Source organism: Larimichthys crocea, chromosome XXIII (assembly GCF_000972845.2).
Source record: "Larimichthys crocea isolate SSNF chromosome XXIII, L_crocea_2.0, whole genome shotgun sequence".
NCBI classification, from domain to species: domain Eukaryota; kingdom Metazoa; phylum Chordata; class Actinopteri; family Sciaenidae; genus Larimichthys; species Larimichthys crocea.
In genome coordinates, this window is record NC_040033.1 from 669881 (window position 1) to 690032 (window position 20152).

Here is a 20152-nt window from a genome sequence, read left to right on the forward strand (position 1 = left end):
CACACACACACACACACACACACTGTGTCATGATCTTCTCATGATCTTGTGGCCTCTGGATCATATTTTATCATGAGCAGTTCTGAGTTCGTCCACACGGTGTCGCTGTTCACGCTTATAATAAAAACTTCAGGTTTATTGTCAGCGGGAGCGCGCATCTGTCCGGGATGTCCTGAGTGTGTGTGTGTGTGTGTGTGTGTGTGTGTGTGTGTGTGTGTGTGTGTGTGTGTGTGTGTGTGTGTAGTGCTGGGAGCGCGCTCTTGTTTGAAAGTGAACACACGGTCCACCGCCTCCTCACACCGTGTCGGACCCGGAGTCTGTGCCAGTCTGGACTCTTCCAGTCAGTGACGCCGTGCGTAAAGCTGCTGCCCAGCGTGCCACAGACTGACGCACACACTCTGCGGACTGTGGGAACATTTCACACTTCACCTGCGCGCGTTTCCCGCTCAGCATGTCCGTCAGATGAGCTCCGAGCTGCGGCTCAGGTGGATGAGATGTGACCATGTCCTTTACGCACCGGCTCGCTCTGCTGCTGCTGGGCTTCACCGTCATCCACACGGTCAGTACTCAGCCTGTTATTATTATTATTATTATTATTATTATTATTGCTTTTGTATTAATTTATTATTGGTTAGATCATACGCAGTATTATTATTGTTATATTATTAGTATTATTATTATTATATTATTATTATTATTATTATTGCTATTATTATATATTATTATTGTTAAATTTTATTATTATTATAATTGTTCATCATACTCATTATTATTATTGATGTTTTATTATTTATTATTATTATTGCAGTAAGTCATGACAGTGTTCAGATGAGGTGACTTTGTTTCTGTTCTCTCTCCTGTGGCAGCTCATAATCCGTTTTGATTGGTTTAATTGTATAACGAGGCCAGAATCCTCCTGAGTTTATGGTGACCTTCATTTATTTTTTATGTTTCCTCCACTGAGACTTTTTGAAACCTTTTACTGATTAAAGTCATTCAGGGCTTTTAATCCCACAGGTGACACGTCTCAAACAATCAGCTCAAACAACAGCCTGCAAGCTTTATGATTTACGCTGAACCGACTGTTTCTGTTCTTCACTGTGTGACTGTTTAATGCTCAGGTTTGATTCACACGGTCGGCTCGGCTCTATATTTAGACCGGACCTTCAGTTCACTCAGAGAAGTCGTCACAGTCGTCTTTTAGGACTTTCAGATGCAAAACCACACGACAACAATAAGCCGATGATGAACTCAAACTTGACGTCAGTTCTCCAGAAATCTACTTAACTTAGAGGAAAGGTGATTCAGTCAGTGTTTGTATCCTGTACCTTTGTTTGTCTATCCATCTCTGCTATCTTTACAAACATTACAGATAATCATGGACATTTAAAAGCATCCAGACACCTTTAATAACTGTTTGTTTCTGTTAACGTGTTAAGGCTGCAGATTATTTTCAGCTTCCAGTCTTGTGTTTTGATTCGAGGTGACATATTTTCAGCTTCCAGTCTTGTGTTTTGATTCGAGGTGACATATTTTCCGTCTTTAAGATGAAAAACGTGATTTATTTTATGTATTTTATATCAGCGTGGCATGTTTGGTGTCTGTCTGACACACCTCCTGTTTGCGTGTCAGTATTTTAAACTGTATACATGCAACAAAAGCCAAATGTTACAGGCGTTCATATTGTTCAGCATCAGTAGACGTCAAACCTGAGCGTGTGTGTAGTTGTTCTTCTTCTTTATTCTTTCGTTGCTCGTCTAAATTTACTGTTTGACAGTTAAGGAACAAGCTGTGGGTTTCTTTAAACCGCTCTCATGTTGAGCAACTGTGCTGCTGTGTTGTGTTTAGAGGCATTTAAAGAGGAGAGCCTGATGTTTGACAGCCGCTGAAGCTCACGGCAGATTCATGTTTCAGTTTGATGCTTCAGTTCTGGGTTCTTTCCTTCTGGGGCCGAATGACGCCTGGTCATCCGTAACAGCACCCACCTGTCAGTCAAAGCGTCCACGCTCTTAATCCTGCATAACTTTAAGCCTTAATATAATGTGAACAGGTGAGTTGTATATAAATTCACCCTCAGTACAGTTGTCATGAACCAAAACTGTTTTTTGTCCCAGGCTGTAAACATGTTTATTTCTTATTTTAACGTGGGGACTGACCGAAGCAAAACTTAGAGCAGAAGAATAAAAACTTTTTTCATGTTTCACGATAAATATTCGTCTTTGAGATTACCGAGGTGGTCTGGATTTGTGTGTAAACCATTCAGTGCTTCATAAACTAACAGTATATTAAAATCAATCTGGCTCACACGGAGCCTGTGTGGGCTGGCGTCATAGCAGGCCGGAGTCGTCATTTATTTTGGATCTGTTCAGACGTGTTCTCGTCTGGAGACGTGACCTTTCAGCATCGATCCAGAGATGCACAGCTGAGATGTTTTTATCGTTCTGGATCGTCTGGTCCAGGTTCAGGATCAGGGTCTGTGTGTTTCTGCAGAACTGGTTAGAGAGACAGAGTTTATGCAGTTTGTTTGATTAAATTAGGTCACACGCTTTATCCTCTGCCCTTTGCCACTTTCCATTTATAGTTTTTGTTTTGAGAAGCAGAAACAGGAAAAGGGTCCAAAACCAGAAACTGGAACCAGTGAAGATCACGTCGGCCACCTTGAGGCACACCTGGAGGACTTCATGCAGCCTGATGCACGGTGGTTGTTGCTGCTGTTTCACCGTTTATCAGAACTTGAACGCACCAGACTTTCATTCAGTCAACAAACTCCTGCAGGCTGTTGACTGACTGCAGATTAGATATTTTAGGGAAGTGCTGGCTGCAGATGTTTGCATTGTAAAGAAATTAGGAGAACTAAACGGGAGAATAACTGGGTCACTTTGTATTTGAATCTTCTTGTTGCACCCTCGTCTTCTACAACAGTATAACGACACCTGACTGCAGAATTAGCCCCTTTCCTGTCCTATATTTTGACGGAGACCTTGACTGTGTTCTTTCATGACCGTGAACACACACACACACTTTTCCCCTCGACCCAAATTCTCACCAGAGCGCCGCTGAATTTAGCCCCCAACAAAGGCGCCATTTCCTCCCGAGTGTTTGAAGCCTGCACCGCGTTTTAAAGTGAAATCAGACAGTTTGTGAGGCGAGGTGGAGATCAGGGAGGTAAAACTTTTTGTTCAGTTTCTTTTTTGGACTTTTCTCCACTTCTCTGTGCAGCGTCCACAGGTGTGAAAAAGAAACAAACACTTTTTCTTTCATTGGTCGGTTGAAGAGAGACGTGAAGTGATGTTTGATTGGTCAACGTGACAAGGCGACAACAGCTCAGTGGAGAGATGAGAGAGGCCCAGCAGGAAGTAAAGAAAGCTGTGTGTGTGTGTGTGTGTGTGTGTGTGTGTGTGTGTGTGTGTGTGTGTGTGTGTAAGGTATAAACACACCGACAGGTCTGAAATGCTGCTGAGAGGCAGGAGGGTATCTCAGTGTAAACAGACCTCCCAGCACACACACACACACACACACACGCACACACACACACGCACACACACACACACGCATGCACGCACGCACACACGCACACACACACTATATTAATATCCAGTTGACACATGGACTCATATTGTCTGAGTGTGTTTCTCGAGATTGTTCACGCGGCCTCTTTGTTTACACTCTGTTGGAGTGTGTCTCCTTGGTTACCGTCAGCTGTACCAGGACACACACACACACACACACACACACACACACACACACACACACACACACACACCAGCCTCCGGTTTTGACGTTCATCATTTATCAGCAGCACAAAAATTTAGGTTGCAAGTGTGTGTGTGTGTGTGTGTGTGTGTGTGTGTGTGTGTGTGTGTGTGTGTGTGTGTGTACAGCAGGCACTAACAAGGTTAGGTTAATTAACAGTGACCTGGATTATAATGAGATTATAACATCACCGTCTGTCTCACGATAAATGATAAATAATTTTCAGACTTGTTTTCTTCCTGCAGTCGAGCGTCGGCGTTACTCTGTCAGCTGCTTTCAGACTGTCGGCTTCGTGGGTTTGGACCTGAAGTTTAATTTATTATGAAGCCTGTAAATATTTAGAAATTTGGAAATGTGTTCAGTCAAAACTTTCATAAAATATTCCAACCAACAGTTTCTAAAGTTCAGGACAAAGTTCAGGAACTGAAACTATTCTGGATTTAAAGATTCAAATGAATAAACTTTAATAAAGTCAGTGGACAGACAAACACACCGAGGCCGGAACAAAATCCTAAAACATCTTCTGTTCAGTCTTTGACACATTTAAGACGTTTGTCACAGTTTGAGTCAGAGCTGCCAGATTCTTGCCGAGCCTGGTTTATTCTGAACACCAAGAAACAGAGCGAGCTTTAGAACTGCAGAGCATCTTCAAGTGATCCAGTGAGAGCTGTCTGCACATGCACGCATTTATTGTTTTATACTGCTCAATACTTTTAATAGTGTTTTTATCAGAGTATCAGACTTTAGAAAATGTCTGCAGTAAGTTCTCAGAGCGCTTGGACTTTTTATTTCAGTCTTGTTCAGTGATATGTACAGTAAATGCATCTCATGTGTATAAATATTTGGCTGCATGGTGCAGAAATGAAACTGGCTATAACCGCATTTCCACAAAGTATACACGCTGTATATGAACCTTACATCGCGATCTTTTAATGACATAATGAGAAAAATCTTCAAACTTTGATGCTTTTTTATTTACACCCAGTCCTGTAACTAACCTCGTTAACCTCGTTAACTGTGAGATGTTTTTCTTTCAGCATTTCACAACTTTTCCATCTTTTGTTGCCACCTTCACAACTTTTTTTTGAAACGTGTCGCCGGGATCAAATCAGAAACGATAAACGTCCTCAGTTTCAACATTCGATAAGTTGTCTCTGTGCGAGTTTCATCACAGTTTGTACTTTGCTTTGTGAAAAGACTTTATCTGTATTTTCCTTCGTGAGACCTCCTGAAGAAAAGCAGCACATAGAAAAACATGAACTTTAGATCAGATACCAGCATGTAGCCTGAGACACGCACAGAGCCCGAGGCTGAACTTTTGACTGACGCAGGCGGTTTGTTCATGTTGGAGATAATATTCATAATATTTATTTCCCCTCGTCCCGACAGGTTAATGGAAAGTTTACCCTCTGCCAGTTCGTGTGGGAGATGCAGAGAGCCGAGAGAGAGTGTCAGACACAACTACAGCAGCAGACGCCTGCAAGGGCAGGTACGCACACACACACACACACACACACACACACACACACACGCACACACACACACAAATTGTTTGGAAATCCTCATCAGCTCTAAAACTAAATTTGAAAGCAGGACGGAGAGTTTTACAGCCACTCTTAAACTTTAAAACAATATTTAAACACACACACACACACACACACACTCTGCAGATAGCAATATTTAGTCAGTGTTTCTGCACAACACACACACACACACATAAATACAGACGTGTGTGTGTGAGGTCAGTTATGTGCAGAGGAGGGTGTGTCTGGACGCAGTTTCAACCAACTCTCTATTAATCATTTATTTACCTCTCAGAGTTTTAGGGGGAACAGGAAGTGCACACACACACACACACACACACACACACACACACACACACACGGATCCAGGACATGCGACGCAGAGCTGCTGTGTTTTTTCTCAGAGGTCATGCGTGTTAAAACAGCGAGTTTATCTGTGTGGTCTGCAGCTTGAGGACTGTGGTTTCTTTCTCACGCCTGTCTATGGTTATGTGTGTGTGTGTGTGTGTGTGTGTGTGTGTGTGTGTGTGTATGTGTAAACACACGGAAAGGACACGCCACCATCAGATTCTCTTATCACAAATCATCAGCTGCTCATGTTTGTGATGCAGTGTGGTACCTCTGTGCATATTTAACTTGTATTTTTTTTACTCCACTACAGTTACGTAACACTTTTAGTTACTAGTTACTTTGCAGATTAAGAGTAATAACAGCCAACACAAATGTATCCTTATAGGTTAAGATGAGACTTCAGTTTATAACATGAATGAAAGAACGAGTCTGGATACAGTTTCACTGAAACCAACAAGAAGGAAAATCGATGATGCAGAATTACAGCTGGAAATATGCAAAATCAAACCAGGCACGTCCAAAGTCCGGCCCGGGGGCCAATCACAGCCCGTGGTCAGATTTCATGCAGCCGGAAGCTTCATTTTTATAATATCTGATTCGTGGCCTGCAGATCTGACTCATGTGGTCGACATTAGAAAGGCAGAAGATGAAGAGGAAGAAGGTTTGTTCACACCTGACTGATGAATGCAGAACAGTGCATTTGTGTGTAACGTTCACATTGTCCTTAAGAGAAGTTTGGACACCATACCTGCCTACCACAGCTTTGTAGCCACGTGTAAAATAAAATCCAGTTGCTTCTCGCGATAAAACATTATCAGCCACTGCGGTGAACTCTAACAGACTTCTAAGTGTCCAGCAGATTGCCTCAAAATCAAGTCTGAACTGAGCAGAGAGCGGCGACTGTGACGGTCCACCAGGATTCACTTGGTTGGGTTGCTCTGTCCCCTCATGTTTCAGACCCAGAATGTTCAGCTTATAATATAGACAAAAAAAAACATGTAGTATCTCTGAATTTGATGCCCTAAACTGAGATTAATACACACATGTGCTTAAATATCTTTGTAATTAACTTATTAAAGCCTGAAATATGAGTAAGATAGCACAGAAAACACTCAGGGATGAGCTTCGTCTTTCGTTTTTCACCTGTTAAAATAACCAGAAATGACTTATCGCTTTGAGAAATACATAAACAAAGTGTTGAATGAAATGTTTCTGTTTCCTCCTGAACGTCGGTTGAGTTTCTTTCATGTTGATTTATATCCCGACTGTTGGTGCAGCAGCAGGATGAGCCAGTTTGAAACGAGTAGCTCAGACAGGCAGGAAGCTGTCAGCAGTCTAATTTATACCACTAATGTGTGTGTGTGTGTGTGTGTGTGTGTGTGTGTGTGTGTGTGTGTGTGTGTGTGTGCGTGTGTGTGTGTGTGTGTGTGTGTGTGTGTGTCCAGGATGTGGTGGCTTCTGGGACAACGTGTCTTGTTGGCACGGCGCTGTGGTCGGCGAGGTGAGGACCCTTCCGTGCCCCTCCCCCCTCCTGCACCTGTTTGGAGTACAAGGTGAGTGTGTTGCATCACAACGTAACAGGTTATGTCACATGTGTGTGTGTGTGTGTGTGTGTGTGTGTGTGTGTGTGTCTGTGTGTGTGTGTGTGTGTGTGTGTGTGTGAAGTGTCAGAGAGTTTGCAAAGGTCGATCTGTGAGGAGTCATGTCGGGGTCAAACAGCAACAGATTGTGACGGTGGTTTCAAACATCGGTTGCTTCGTGTCCTTGTTCAGTTGCGTACATGTGTTGCTCCTTGGTTGTTGAGATTATCGCTCTGACGCTCAAAGGTTGTTTCTTCTTGGGGTCTTTTGGTTAATCGAATTATAAAACATGTCGATAGAAGCGTTCTCTGATCTGATGCTGCCTGTTTTATGATGTGACGACAAATTTTAGGCACAAAACAACTTGGTTGCGGTCGGGGAAAGATCGTGCTTTATGGGTTTAAATGACTACTTCCCTAAGGTTAGGGCACCTTCGTGTTGGGTTAGGTTAAATATACAGTCTATGATGGATGGTAAGTGGTTGCAAAGATAGGTTAAATATACAGTCTATGATGGATGGTAAGTGGTTGCAAAGACAACTGTAGCATGTATTTGGTATGATTGTAGCACAGTCAACACATTTAATATTAATATTAATATCTAACATCACTGACTAGTCCAGCAGCAGTCAGCCCAGCTCGGCGTCTGTCTTTCAGCCTTTTATTTCACCAAGCTCTCACCAACCACTAAAAGTCAGTCCCACATTTTACTCCCTCCGTCAGCGTCCTCTTCGCTCTCTTCTCCTCTGCCATCGTGAGCTAACAGCAGCTACAGCTGTCAGCAGGTTACTTCACTGTCCATCATAAACTCTGTAAATCACAGAGAGTTGAGGCGGAGCAGCCGGAGGACATCAGAGGGAAAACCAGAAAACATTTCCTCCATAAAATATGATCCAGTTTCACCAGAATCAGTGAAATAGTTGCTGCTGTGTGACTTAGTGCCGTAAAGCGTTACGTACTTCTCAAAGTTACATAGTGTGAGAACAGACGTACGAATGACAGAGACACCGTTCAGCTGATCACAGGTCAGTAACTGACGTTAGTAATAATTAATTTTGCTGTCCTGGACTGAAGCAGCTCGACCGTCGTTTCCTTCCTTCGTCCTTTCACAGCTAATTTCACAAACTCGTCTTTCAGTCGGCTCGTTCTGCTTCATCCATCATGTCGATTAGCTCTGGTCTCTCCTGTCATCTGTAAACGTTACAGGCCGGCAGCTCTTTCATCCCTCCACATCTTCTTCCTCTGCTTCCTTCTTCCCTTTCCTCTCTCTCGTCAGTCTTAACCTTCCTCGCCCTCTGCCCTCGCTCACTTTCTGTTTTTATTTTCTATCCTCTGCCCCTCGAAATAAAAGTTTTGTGTTTTAAAGCTCAACAGAAGCAGTCCGTTTCCTGGAAGTGTTGGTTCATTGAACACGTTGAACAGCTGAAAAGTGTCTTTGGCAACAAATAATCTGACCTTGTCTAAGGATCTGTAGTGAACGTGAATCTATTTGGGACATGTTGCTGTATATGTTTATATATTTCACTTTTCACCTCGTCAAATACATTTATGTCGACGACAAAAAGAAAATAAAAAAAGTCCAGGAAACATGTTGTTGGTCGGGTAGGCCTGTACAAAGCTCAGGACTTTAATTGAAAACACTTTGATTGGTTAATTGATGGATTTTGATTGACACGTTGGACGACATACACATGAAAACGTTTCTTGTGCTTTCCATGACCTCCTTGTCATGCATCACATCACTCCACCAATATCTAAATAACATCAATACACCTGAAAAAATGAATCTCACCTTAAAATGATTTTTACATTAAAGTTTTATTTAAGTGGTCACTGAGATCAAACATTTCCATGGTAGTCCTATCCAGTGTTGGGAGGTGAAGGAACTTCAAAATAAACTATTAGCTGAGCTAAAATGTGACAGCGAGACAAAAACAAACGATTCAGTCGTGGCTCCAAACAGGAAATATTAGAAAGAGTTCTCGGTTCCCGGTTCTGATCAAGAGATCTTCTTTTTAGGAATAAACCGACCTCCTGTGTGAACTCACAGCTGGATAAACTTAAAGAGCCTGATATTTTCATGTAGAGAAGGTGTTCAAGAGCAACTATTGTACGTTTGGATGGATGAGGTGTAAGAAGACCAACACGAGCTGATTCTCATCTCTCACTTATCGACTTTAACGGTTTTATCTGTTTTCAAAGGAACGTTCATGTTTGTCTTCGTCCTCCTGAACTCCTCGCGTCCTTCTCCATCTCCCCACATCTCTGTTTTCCTCTCTTCCTGCTCTCTCTATCCTTTTTTTATCGTGGTCTAATTATTTGCGGGGCAGCTGTAAACATCTGGCCTGGCCCACTTTCTCTTCTGTGAGTTTCCCTCAACAGCAGTCTGTCAGCGGCCCGTTTTATCCACCCCGACCTGCAGCCACGGGAAGCTTCAGCTCGGGTCGGCTGAAGGATGAGGCGTGTGACGACGAACACCCTCCACATGTAAAGCCACTGACTGACAGCGTGACTGTTAAAGAGTCTCTCTGTACGTCAACACGCCAGAAACTAAAATGAAAAAACAATGAGAGCTTTTAAAATATGAGAACAGAGAGGAGCTCTTATTATCGAACTGTATTCTGTTAAAATGACAACATAGTTTACATTTATGGAAATTAGGCATCTTGATTTATTTATTTATTTATTATTCAACAAAAACAAGAAAAACACAAACAAAAACATTTGATTTGAAATATTGACTCTGCCACACTCAGATTAATACAAAGCTGCAAACAAACAGCCTTAGCTTAGCTTAGCATGAAGAGTGGATTTTATTTGGGGCGGTCGGTAGCGTAGTGGGTTAAGCGGCCGCCCCGTGTGTGGAGGCCATAGTCCTCGCTGCAGCTGGCCCCAGTTCGAATCTCGCATCCAAAGGCCATTTACTGCGTGTCACTCCCCCTCTCTCTGCTTCCTGTCTATCTTCAGCTGTACTATCATTAAAAATTTTTTTATTTGTCTTTTATCTGTCTGTCCTGCTGCATGATGTCAAATCAACACTTGAAATCTCGACTGCGATGCCGTTTAGAGCAAATCAACACTTGAAATCTCGACTGCGATGCCGTTTAGAGCGAATTCAGGAAGTGAGAGTCAGCTCAGAGTTATCAGCGTTTGTTTGTTTGTTTGTTTGTTTGTTCCTCTTTTTGTCAAAGTATTTCAGCCCTGAACTCAAAAGACAAAAGACTCTTTATTTCAAACTTCTCTTTGATAATATTACAAGTTTTCCACGACTTTTAGTTTGAATTTGATTACTGAAGTGTTGCAGGGTTGTTTACTGTTCCTTACTTTCAGTAAGATTTGTAACTTTTCCGATGAATCTGCACCGAATCAGACCCCAGGTCTCTAAAATATTTAATTTAATAGTCCATATAGTGATTGGTGGACAAATACTGTCTGAATCTTTAACGTTTTGTTACTGTGAACACATCGGTCAACTTGTACTTCTTGCTACAACCCTTGAAACTCCAGGAAAATTATTAGATTTATATTTTGGAGGCTTTTTTGGCCTGATGAGCTTGAGACGTCCTAAAAAAGCCACCGTACTTTACTCTGGCGCCACCATCAGGATAAATATGACGTTTAAAAATCTGTCTGTCTGTCTGTCTGTCTGTCTGTCTGTCTGTCTGTCTGTCCATGTCACAGGTAGCGTCAGCAGGAACTGTACAGAGAAAGGTTGGTCAAGCGTCTACCCGGACGTCAAATTCGCCTGCCAGTCAAACTACACAGACGCAACCCCCGACGTGAGTTACTGTGTTTCTGTATGATGGTGTGTTTGCACAGTGAGCAACTGATGGTGTGAGTGTGTGAGTGTGTGTGTGTGTGGTCACTCTGCAAAGTGTGTTTGAGATAATCGGTTTCATATCCACTGTTGCAGGCTCATACTTCATGTTTCATGTCTGCATCTGGTCACTGTTCTGGTGCAAGAGTGAAACTCTTTATTCCTGCGTGTTCAGCTGCATTGAAGGCCGTGTTGGTAAAAACACGTTTGAGAATCCTGTCCAGAGAGTTTTAGGTTCAGTTAATCAGAAAACTAAAGAACTTGTTACAGAAAGTTTCAGATGTTTCAATTAAAAGTCTACCTGCTTCTGTTTTCTGAGCTTCAGGTTCGTTCTTGCACAGTTTTTTTGAAAAGGTTGAGCCAGACATCTAGAAATGCTGCACTCAGATGTTAATACCACAAATGGTTTCCGTCAGAATAGATGTATACGTGCAAAGTCCCACACAAGCAGAGGAGGAAGTGCTCAACAATGCAAATCAACAATGCAAATCAACAGTGCAAATCACAGACTTCATATTTAATGTCGATGCATTCTTTCACCCACTTTGAAACCTTTTGTTCAAGGTAGCAAACCAACCACAGACCGGGTTACCGAACAAGCAGTTTATGGCTGATCTAGTTTTCAGAAGTCAGTTTCAGTGTGTGTGTTTGTGGAACATGTGGGCGGTGCAGTGTGTGTCCTTTAGATCACATATCAACTAAAATCATCAATTTTAACTCAAATTAAACGTCACACGTTGTTTGTAACAACTTCCTTCTGAAGCTGTACGATGAAGGTTTGGTGAGATTTAAGGCACATAAACAAAGTTTTTCTTCTACTGAGGTTAATGGGATGAAGTCCCGAGAGAGACGAGAGTGACCTGAGTTGTTGCAGTGGCTAGAGGGCTTTGTCTCTTCAAGGTAAACACATGTAGTTGTTAGCTGATGAGTGGCCTGCACAGCAGCAGAACCGGAACACCAAGACCGGATCGAATTCCTGCAGCCAGCTTCCAACATTTGACGGATCACGTGTCCAACTGTCCAACATTTGGGCGATGGCAGTGTGTTGTAGTTTTGTTTTAGTCTTTTGACGTAGAGGACGATGTTAGAGTTTGGATCATAGTTAGGACTCAGGTGTGTTTGGGCCCAGATACAGTAGTTCGGCAGTGTTGATATCTTTCTGTCTGTCTGAATCTTAACTGTCACCTAATTTAGTAACGTCCTTTACTGCCTGATGGTTGATGATGAAGGTCATGGTCATGCCTCTTATGTTCCAGGCGTTTTTCTTTTTTGGATTCAGTTAAAGGAAAAGGTCCAAAACAAAACAGTAATCCGACATATAACAAAGGTGTGAATCCAAGCAACGACACCTCATCGATTCTGTCTCAGAAGAGGTATCCAAACACCCTCTTTCCCATATTTGGTGCATGCTACAAGTACTACAACACGCTCTTAAGAAATATAAGTACACAGATAGGATGGGACCAACCTGAACTTAAAGCTCAGTGGTGTGTCAGTTGGTGTCAGCACTGTGGTTGCGTCCCCCCATCACTTACATTGGAAACACATTATCGGGATCTTTTCAAGAGCAGAGTTCAGACAGGCTATTGATTACCTCGACTGTGAGCTCATTTTTTATCACCGCGATGATCAGATTGAATTCCAAGAGTTTGCACAAACGGTTGCACAACTTCCCTTTATCGCTCGCGGGCTGTGGCTGATTTCATATCATCCTGGCGTGTCAGCATCTATGTGGGTGTGTGTTTTTCTGTCCAAGGACAACACTGACAGAGACAAACGAAGGGGAAGTTAAAAGGTCAGATCAGATGTGAGGAAAGAGAGGAGGGACAGATCTCTGATCAGTCAGCTCTGACCCTCTTTCTCTCAGCGGACCTCCGTGAAATCCGCTTTGTCCTTCATCGCGTCCTCTCTGTGTTTGTGTGTGCGCGTTCACACAGCACGAAAAATGTTTTTCTCACTCACTTCTTGTCGTATAGACATGCAGATATTTGTTTGTTTTAGGTTTTACATTTCTTTGTCTGAGATTTCTGCCACAGCGTCCAGTGAGCTGACTGCAGAAACCTCTTCAGTTTTCTGCGTGGCACAAACACTAACGCTCCCTCAATGCTCTGTCCGAGCTCACAGACTGAGCTAACAGCAGCTACAGCTGTCAGCAGTTTACTTCACTGTCCATCATAAACTCTGTAAATCACAGAGAGTTGAGGCGGAGCAGCCGGAGGACATCAGAGGGAAAACCAGAAAACATTTCCTCCATAAAATATGATCCAGTTCAGGACCTTTAACTTAGGCCTTGCTAAGTGACCTGATTTAGTTTTTTTGTTTGTTTAACACTTTTAAAAGAAAGAGTTCACATGGGCGGGGATGTGAGTTCCTTTAAAAGGTTCCTGTGGTGGTAAAAGGTCAGTCAGTCGCACTTTTCGTCACAGACTTTTCCTGTTTTAACGTTTAAAGTTTGGATTCTAGAAAACATCCACTGGACCCGCTTTGACAAGTCAGATCGTTGCTCACGCTATCAGTTGTGGCGAGACACTGGCTTAAACTCTCAGCTCCTCCAGCTGAGTTATGGAGTTCAGTTCCAGGTCTTTGCGCTCTCTGCTCTCTAATCCTCCCTCGTCTGTTCCCATATCTATTTCTTCATGATTTTCTCCCCTCCCCTCTGCAGCCGAGTCCCTTCGAGGATTATAAAGCAGAATGACCCGGCTGAACATGTAACCCAGTGAATGTTGCAAGTGGTTGTAGAAACATCCTGAACCTGTGTGATATGTCCAACCTGTGAGGGCGTACATGTATGTTTGAGCCACCCGCTTCGCCCCCCAGGCGTCCCGCACGATGCCGTGGAGCTTATTTTCTGACCTTCCACAGTTATTGCATGTAGTCGCAGCTGCATTCCAGGACCCTTTGGTTTGTACTGAGCTTTAAACAAGCAAGTAACATCCAGGTTTAAGAGAATATCCGGACCTATTATTGTGTCCACGCTGTGCCATAATTCATGCCACACACTTTACATCTTGTTGAAGCAAGAACCAAGAAAACGCTCGATAACTGAGGCAGATAAAAGCTGCAGTAACTTTCCTGTTCGACACATCTTAAATTAAAGAAATGCTGCATCTAAAAACATCTCTCTGCATGTTTTCCTTACAAAGGCATTTTCTCTTTATCGCATCTGTATTTTGATGTTTACAGTATCTCATTTTCTCATCGCTGGACTGTTTTTCTTTTCTCCGTGCGTGTGAACGTGCACACATGTGGTCGGTTAAAGCATCAAACTCTTCTCTCCGCCGCATGCATGCTGCAGTTTTCTGCTCTTGGGAACAGGATAGTTCAGTTCTAGTTTAGATGATGATTTTATATCTTGGTTTTATGCTAATTAAATGTGTCACAAAACCCAGATGAGGCACACGGTGGCTCAGCTTTAATCGCTGGTGTCAAATGGCTCATCCTGTGTAGATTCATCGATGCTGAGAAAACAGATAAGCGGCTGCTCTGCTGTCTATCTCTCTTTGTGCAGTTTATAGAAACATGTAGAAATGTTCCAGACGCAGAGACAAAGGAACTTCCTTATATAAACTATAATGACAAGTGCCTGAATGTGAGTCTGGCTCAACTGCTGCACGTGAACTGGATCTAACATTTTTTTGTTCGATGCGCGTTGCAGGAGCAGGCGACACAATACGTTAGTTGCGTTACATTAAAGTCGTTGCACACAGCTGTGGTCGTGTATGTGCTATCGATCAAGTTTTGTTTGACAAAAGAGACAAAGCGGATGTTAAATGACACGACGGGACGCGGCCCGTTGGATTTCTGGTATGTTGGGCTGATTTCCCTCGTGGTTGCTGCGAGATCGGCCGTAAACAACAGTGAGCTCGTTCCGTTTGATGCATTTCATGTCGGGACATCATCTCTATGTGATCGGGCGCATTGAACTCGGTCCCCTGGCAAGCTGGTGTGCTCGGGTTTTCATTCAGTGCTCATACATTTGTGTGTTTATAGGCTGGGGTAGAGTTCACATACTGAAATCAACAGCATTAAAACTGTGAGAAACAGAAGTATCAGTGAACATATTCTCACCACTTTTGCACGACGCCATTGGGCTTAAGCGCTGAGCTGAAGGCCTGTGTGACTCAATTTAGTTTCTTCTGTGATTATTTATTCATTTAAAAATCATTGTTGTTGTTTGCATGGTTGTTGGCTGGCAATCCCATGATGCCTTGAGTTGAGTTTGTTGACCAATCAGAGGCTGTGTGTGTTCAAAGATGTCATCAAGTAATCCTAAAATAAACATCCCGATTCCGTGTAATCGGTCACAACCCAACGCAGCCAATGGACAAAACAGACATCACGGCCGGTTAACCGATCAAACGTGAAGGTTCTGGCCGTGTAGAGAAGAAGATTCAAATGTTTGGTGTGAGCTAACACAAGAAGAAGAAGAACAGGATGACATGCTCCCCAAATCAAACAGTTTTTAAATCTTTAATAATTCCCAAAGAAGCTGCAGTAGACATCGCTTTGCTCATGTTTGCAGACCCGTGTGTCGAAAAGACAGATGGCAGCTGTCAGTTTATTTAGTCAACTGATGGTTTTACAGTGTATAAAACACACAAATAACACAAGTTATTTGCACTGTATTTGAGCCGTGTGACAGAAAACAGTAGAACACAAAGACGAACTTTAACAACACATACACACAGCTGGCTCGTGATCCTCTCCAGAGCCCTCAGGTGTGGGATTCCCGCTCTTTGACTCTCGGTGAAGCTTCTATTTGTTTCCTGTTGAAGAGACAGAGGTTTTCCGTCTGGAAAACATTCAGCTGAGACCAGACGTCACCGCTGGCAGTCAACTCACTACAGACAGATACTCACACATCACACAACAGCTGATCTCCGATAACTGCCAGGCAGAACGGACGGACAGGACGACAGTGAATCTCAGAATACCTTTAGCGAAAACGATGAGGCTAATGAAACCAAAGGAAACCTCTGCTGACTTGAATAAGACAAACTAGTTCTTAGTAAACTACATTTAGGAAATAACTGCCCTTTCCGAGCTGAGAATGTAAATTATGTGCTCGGTTCCAAACACTCCTGTGCCTGTGGGAGACAAGAGCCTCCCCGAACACGTCATCTGTCTTTGCGTCTTTACACAACACATCTGTTCACGTAACAAACTTCTGTCTGAATGTCCGTGACACGCTTGGAAAATCCACCAAACATTTGTTAATATAGTTTTAAGAATTGTTGATTATTGAGTAAAAACATCTCAGGTAGCCAAAATGACCCGGCCCAACATTTTTCTCCAGGCTAAGACCGTTTTCAGGCGTGATTGATGGGATGGAGCTGCAGTTGGTGTAAATCGTAAGCCACTTCCACCAAATCCACAAGCCAATAGGATCTCTCTGTCTCTCTGAAATGACCTGTGATTGGCCAAAGCTTCAGGTCATGGGCTGCAGAAGTTTATTTCTCTCTTGCTACATAAATTATGTGGGATAGTTTAGTGTATTTTAAAACGTGAAGAACTTGATGCATTATCATGTTTTAGGTGTCGATTAAAAACATGACGCAGCACACAGGAGCAGAAGATACAGACAGACCACCAGTTTTAGACTTCCACTGTGGCCAGGAAGCTGTGGCTTTAATTCTCTGGTGTCAGAAAGGAAGACAGAAAGGGGCGAGCGAGCCAAAGTTTATGGATGAAGTTGTGTGTGGACATAGAAGGTAGCGAGGCAGCAGCAGGCCAGAGCCAGCAGGTCATCAGCTCTCAGCCAGAAGGCCTGAGAATCAGCCTCAGGAATGAGACGCTGATGCCAGGCTGTGACTGTCTGTGTATCCTCACATATTTGTCTATGTGTGTGCGTATTTACAGTGGACGGACGGAGATTAGTGGAAGAAGTTTGGAAACCCTTTAGCTACGAGGAACTTTCTCTTTGTGTTGATTCTGGCGGCCCCTGGTGGCTCCTCAGCTCTGCCAGTCCTGTGCAGGAATATGCACAATGTGTGAAGCCACATGACCTTCATCAAAACTTACATTTTATTTGGAATGTATCATTTTATAGAGAAATATTTTAAAACCATGAAGGGAAAGAACAGAACAAAAAAAAAACAAGTACAAAAACTAAAAAGAAATTTTGTTAAAACATCAAAAGGAAAGAAAGGAGGAAACAAGGATAAAAAAACTAGGAAGAAAAGAAGGAAACAAAGATAAAAACTAGGAAGAAAAAAAGGAAGCAAGGATAAAAAAGTAGGAAGAAAAGATGAAAAAGTGGAAAGGAAAAAATAAGGAAACAAGGATAAAAAACTAGGAAGGAAAGAAGGAAACAATGATTTAAAAAAAACTAGGAAGAAAAGAAGGAAACAAAGATAAAAAAGTAGGAAGAAAAGAAGGAAACAAAGATAAAAAACTAGGAAGAAAAGAAGAAAGCAAGGATAAAAAATAGAAAGAAAAGAAGGAAACAAAGATAAAAAAGTAGAAAGAAAGGAAGAAAGCAAGGATAAAAAAGTAGGAAGAAAAGAAGGAAGCAAGGATTAAAAAGTAGGAAGAAAAGAAGGAAACAAAGATAAAAAAAACTAGGAAGAAAAGAAGGAAGCAAGGTTAAAAAAGTAGGAAGAAAAGAAGGAAACAAAGATAAAAAACTAGGAAGAAAAGAAGGAAACAATGATAAAAAAGTAGGAAGAAAAGAAGGAAACAAAGAGATAAAAAAGTAGGAAGAAAAGAAGGAAGCAGAATAGGAAGAACAGTTAGAAGAAAGAAAGATGACGATGTGTAGGAAATAAGGAAAGAAATTAGGAAACAAAGAGGGAAGGAGAGAAAGAAGCGAATGACATGAAGAAGAAGAAGAGTGTCCAAATGTGTGTGTGTCTTTCATGCATACACACTCACATGTATGACTGTTACAGCTGGCGTGTGTGAAGCTTCACGGTTAGCGTGTGTTAACGTGCACATGCTGCACGTCTGAACGTACACACACACACACACACACACACACACACACATACACAGATTGTGTGTTTTAAGTGTGTGTACGTCCAGATGATGTGTCAGACATGGGGAATGTTGTTTATGGATGATGAGAGCGATGAACGCCAGGCACAAACACACACACACACACACACACACACACACACACACACACACACACACACACACACACACACACAAAGCCCAGATCCATCTGTGTGTGTCAGCCTGAAGAGTGTGTGGAGAGTTTGTGCTGTTTTGAGATGGACCAGATTCTTTTCCTGACCCCGCTCTTATTGTGAAAAAGCGTCTCCACTCTAGAGACACTCAGCAGAAGCTCAATGGATGCTGCCACCGTGTTTTATTCTGAAATGAGAATTCATAACTCAATGCTTGTTTCTAATTGGCTGCTAGCGGCTCCTCCTGATACTCTCAGTCTCCAGGTTCCAGCTTTGTTTGCTTGTTGGAGGCGTAAACAATAATTATCGACACAGTCATTTCATTGTTTAATATTTAGAATAAAAACATGTGAGCAGCACCACCTAGTGGCCTTTACAGAAACTGATTCACTCAAGCAGATCTGGATTATTAATGCAAAATATAATCAATAGAGAAATTCTGACGTATTATTTAGTAATGCATCAGTAACAATTATCCAGTAATATATTATTGTGAAATCATAATTTGATGCTTTCAGGGGACTTTTTACAGCGTAGTAGACTTAAAATTAAAGATCTAAATTTAGGTAGTTATATTTATTTGAGTGTATGTTTATATATTCTGTCTATATTCTTATATTTATACATTCATGTACCTGTCTCTGTTCATCGCCATCAAGATCAGCGACCTTCAGTCAACAAACAGCCATAAAATCATGTTAAATTATGAAATCGATTCATTCTTGAACAGCAAAATTTGCAGTTTGACACATAACGTGTCAGCGCCGCCTCTGCTTCTCATTGGTTCTGTTACTCACACGTTAAATGTCTTCCCTGTGTTTGTTGTGTGTGTGCACAGCTGGTCTTCTACAGGGTGGTGAAAATACTGTCCACTCTGGGCCACAGCCTGTCCCTCATCGCTCTGCTCAGCAGCACCATCATCATGTGTTTGTTCAGGTAAACACACACACTTACATGTCCACCATTAAACCAGCGAGACGAGGCGTTCGACCTGAAACCTCTTTAGATACTAAATACTCAAAGACAGAGATGTTCAGGGCTCTGCTGGTTCAGACGTTTACTGCAAATATCTGACTGATTTGTGTAGAAGACAAGTCAGATGCAGTCTGTCTGATCGTCTAGCAGTGATGTTTCTGTTTCAGGGTCTGCTTTTGATGTCGGTGACCTAGTTTGAAACGTTTCTGATGGATAAGGCGTCAGAAATAACTGGACTTATTATGATTTAGTTCATGTTGAATCGCGTCTGTTTCTCCTCCAAGTGAAGCTAATTTGCCGTGTGAACTGTAGAATAACTAGAATAGAATTTCTTCAGGATACATGAAGGATTAGTCAGTATATATAATAGAAACATACACACAGTCTCACACTAATGTTTCTCAGCACGCCCAGCACTCAGGGTGATAACAGACTGGAGACTGCGGCTCGGTCTGGCCCAACTCCAGCTGTTCACTCAGCTGCTATCAGCATGTTTAGAAACCACATCCTTCACTGGATTCCCGCCCCGACACCCTCTGTAAACACACTTCTTAACATTCTTCTGTGTGTGTGTGTGTGCAGGAGGCTCCACTGCACGAGGAACTACATCCATCTGAACCTGTTTGTGTCGTTCATGCTGCGAGCCGTGGCCGTGCTGGTCAAAGACTCGCTGCTCTTCCTGGACGACGAAACGACAGATTGCAGCGCGCAGCCCTCGCTGGTGAGACGTGCACATGAAAACAGTGCAAAGATGAGATATTAAATGTTCAGACTGATACAGTATTGTCCAATAAAACTATTTATGTCATAGTTTTTTTGTAAACAAAACTTAAATGTGATGCCTGCAACACGCTGCAAAAAAAGTTGGGACATGGACACTGAAAAGAAGGAAACAAAGATAAAAAAGTAGGAAGAAAAGATGGAAGCAAGGATAAAAAAGTAGGAAGAAAAGAAGGAAACAAAGATAAAAAAGTAGGAAGAAAAGAAGGAAGCAAGGATAAAAAAGTAGGAAGAAAAGAAGGAA

The 20152-nt window shown here is 42.3% G+C and overlaps 1 protein-coding gene across 1 annotated transcript in view; it reads left to right on the forward strand.

Moving 5' to 3' along the window:
- Window positions 1–224: 224 nt before the first annotated feature.
- The window catches only part of LOC104934170 (vasoactive intestinal polypeptide receptor 2), a 26936-nt gene continuing 7008 nt past the window's right edge, over window positions 225–20152 (forward strand). Inside the window, exons 1-6 of the mRNA XM_027274350.1 lie at window positions 225–559; window positions 5143–5242; window positions 7073–7180; window positions 10888–10985; window positions 18992–19089; window positions 19711–19849. Of these exons, the coding sequence (XP_027130151.1) occupies window positions 503–559; window positions 5143–5242; window positions 7073–7180; window positions 10888–10985; window positions 18992–19089; window positions 19711–19849 (600 nt within the window). The 5' untranslated portion in view covers window positions 225–502. The remainder of the gene's footprint in view (window positions 560–5142; window positions 5243–7072; window positions 7181–10887; window positions 10986–18991; window positions 19090–19710; window positions 19850–20152) is intronic.